The sequence below is a fragment of the Seriola lalandi genome, unplaced genomic scaffold (assembly GCF_002814215.2).
Source record: "Seriola lalandi dorsalis isolate HSWRI2012SDOR001 ecotype SW California unplaced genomic scaffold, Sedor1 jcf7180002049901, whole genome shotgun sequence".
Taxonomy (NCBI): Eukaryota; Metazoa; Chordata; class Actinopteri; order Carangiformes; family Carangidae; genus Seriola; species Seriola lalandi.
The window spans coordinates 1-486 of record NW_019520454.1 but is presented as its reverse complement, the minus strand read 5'-3'; the positions used below and the strand labels follow the sequence as shown (position 1 = coordinate 486).

Genomic DNA, 486 nt, shown 5'->3' with positions numbered 1-486 from the left:
GAGAGAGAGAGTGAGAGAGAGTGAGAGAGAGTGAGAGAGAGAGAGAGAGAGAGAGAGAGAGAGAGAGAGAGAGAGTCCACCTGTCTCACCTGTCTCACCTGTCCTGGTCCTGCAGGTGTCCTCCTTCAGTCCTCAGGTGGAGGTCCGGGCGGTGGTGGAGGGTCAGTTTCTGTCCAGGAGAGTCCACGCTGAGCGTCTGGGTTACTCCATCGGTAAGATCCTTCACTCCTTCATTTCACTCCTTCATTCCGACGCTGTGGAAACACGTCTGACTTCCTCTTCTGTGGTTTTAGTTCCAGGGACAAGAGTGATGGCGACAGGAGGAGCTTCGTCTAATAGACAGATTCTACAGGTGAGTGATCTGCCTTACCTGTTCACCTGTTCACCTGTCTGTAATTAACACATTGAGTCATTTATCAACCTGTTTGTATTTATTTTATTTATGGTTTCAGATTAAGTGACTATTAACTTTGCTTTCACTCGTTC

The 486-nt window shown here is 48.1% G+C and overlaps 1 protein-coding gene across 1 annotated transcript in view; it reads left to right on the top strand.

Moving 5' to 3' along the window:
• LOC111649045 (xylulose kinase-like) overlaps positions 1 to 352 on the top strand; it is a gene marked incomplete at its 3' end in the record, with an annotated part of 6,453 nt that extends 6,101 nt beyond the window's left edge. Inside the window, exons 8-9 of the mRNA XM_087171838.1 lie at positions 95 to 212; positions 294 to 352. Coding sequence (XP_087027964.1) covers positions 95 to 212; positions 294 to 352 — 177 coding nt within the window. The remainder of the gene's footprint in view (positions 1 to 94; positions 213 to 293) is intronic.
• Positions 353 to 486: the final 134 nt, after the last annotated feature.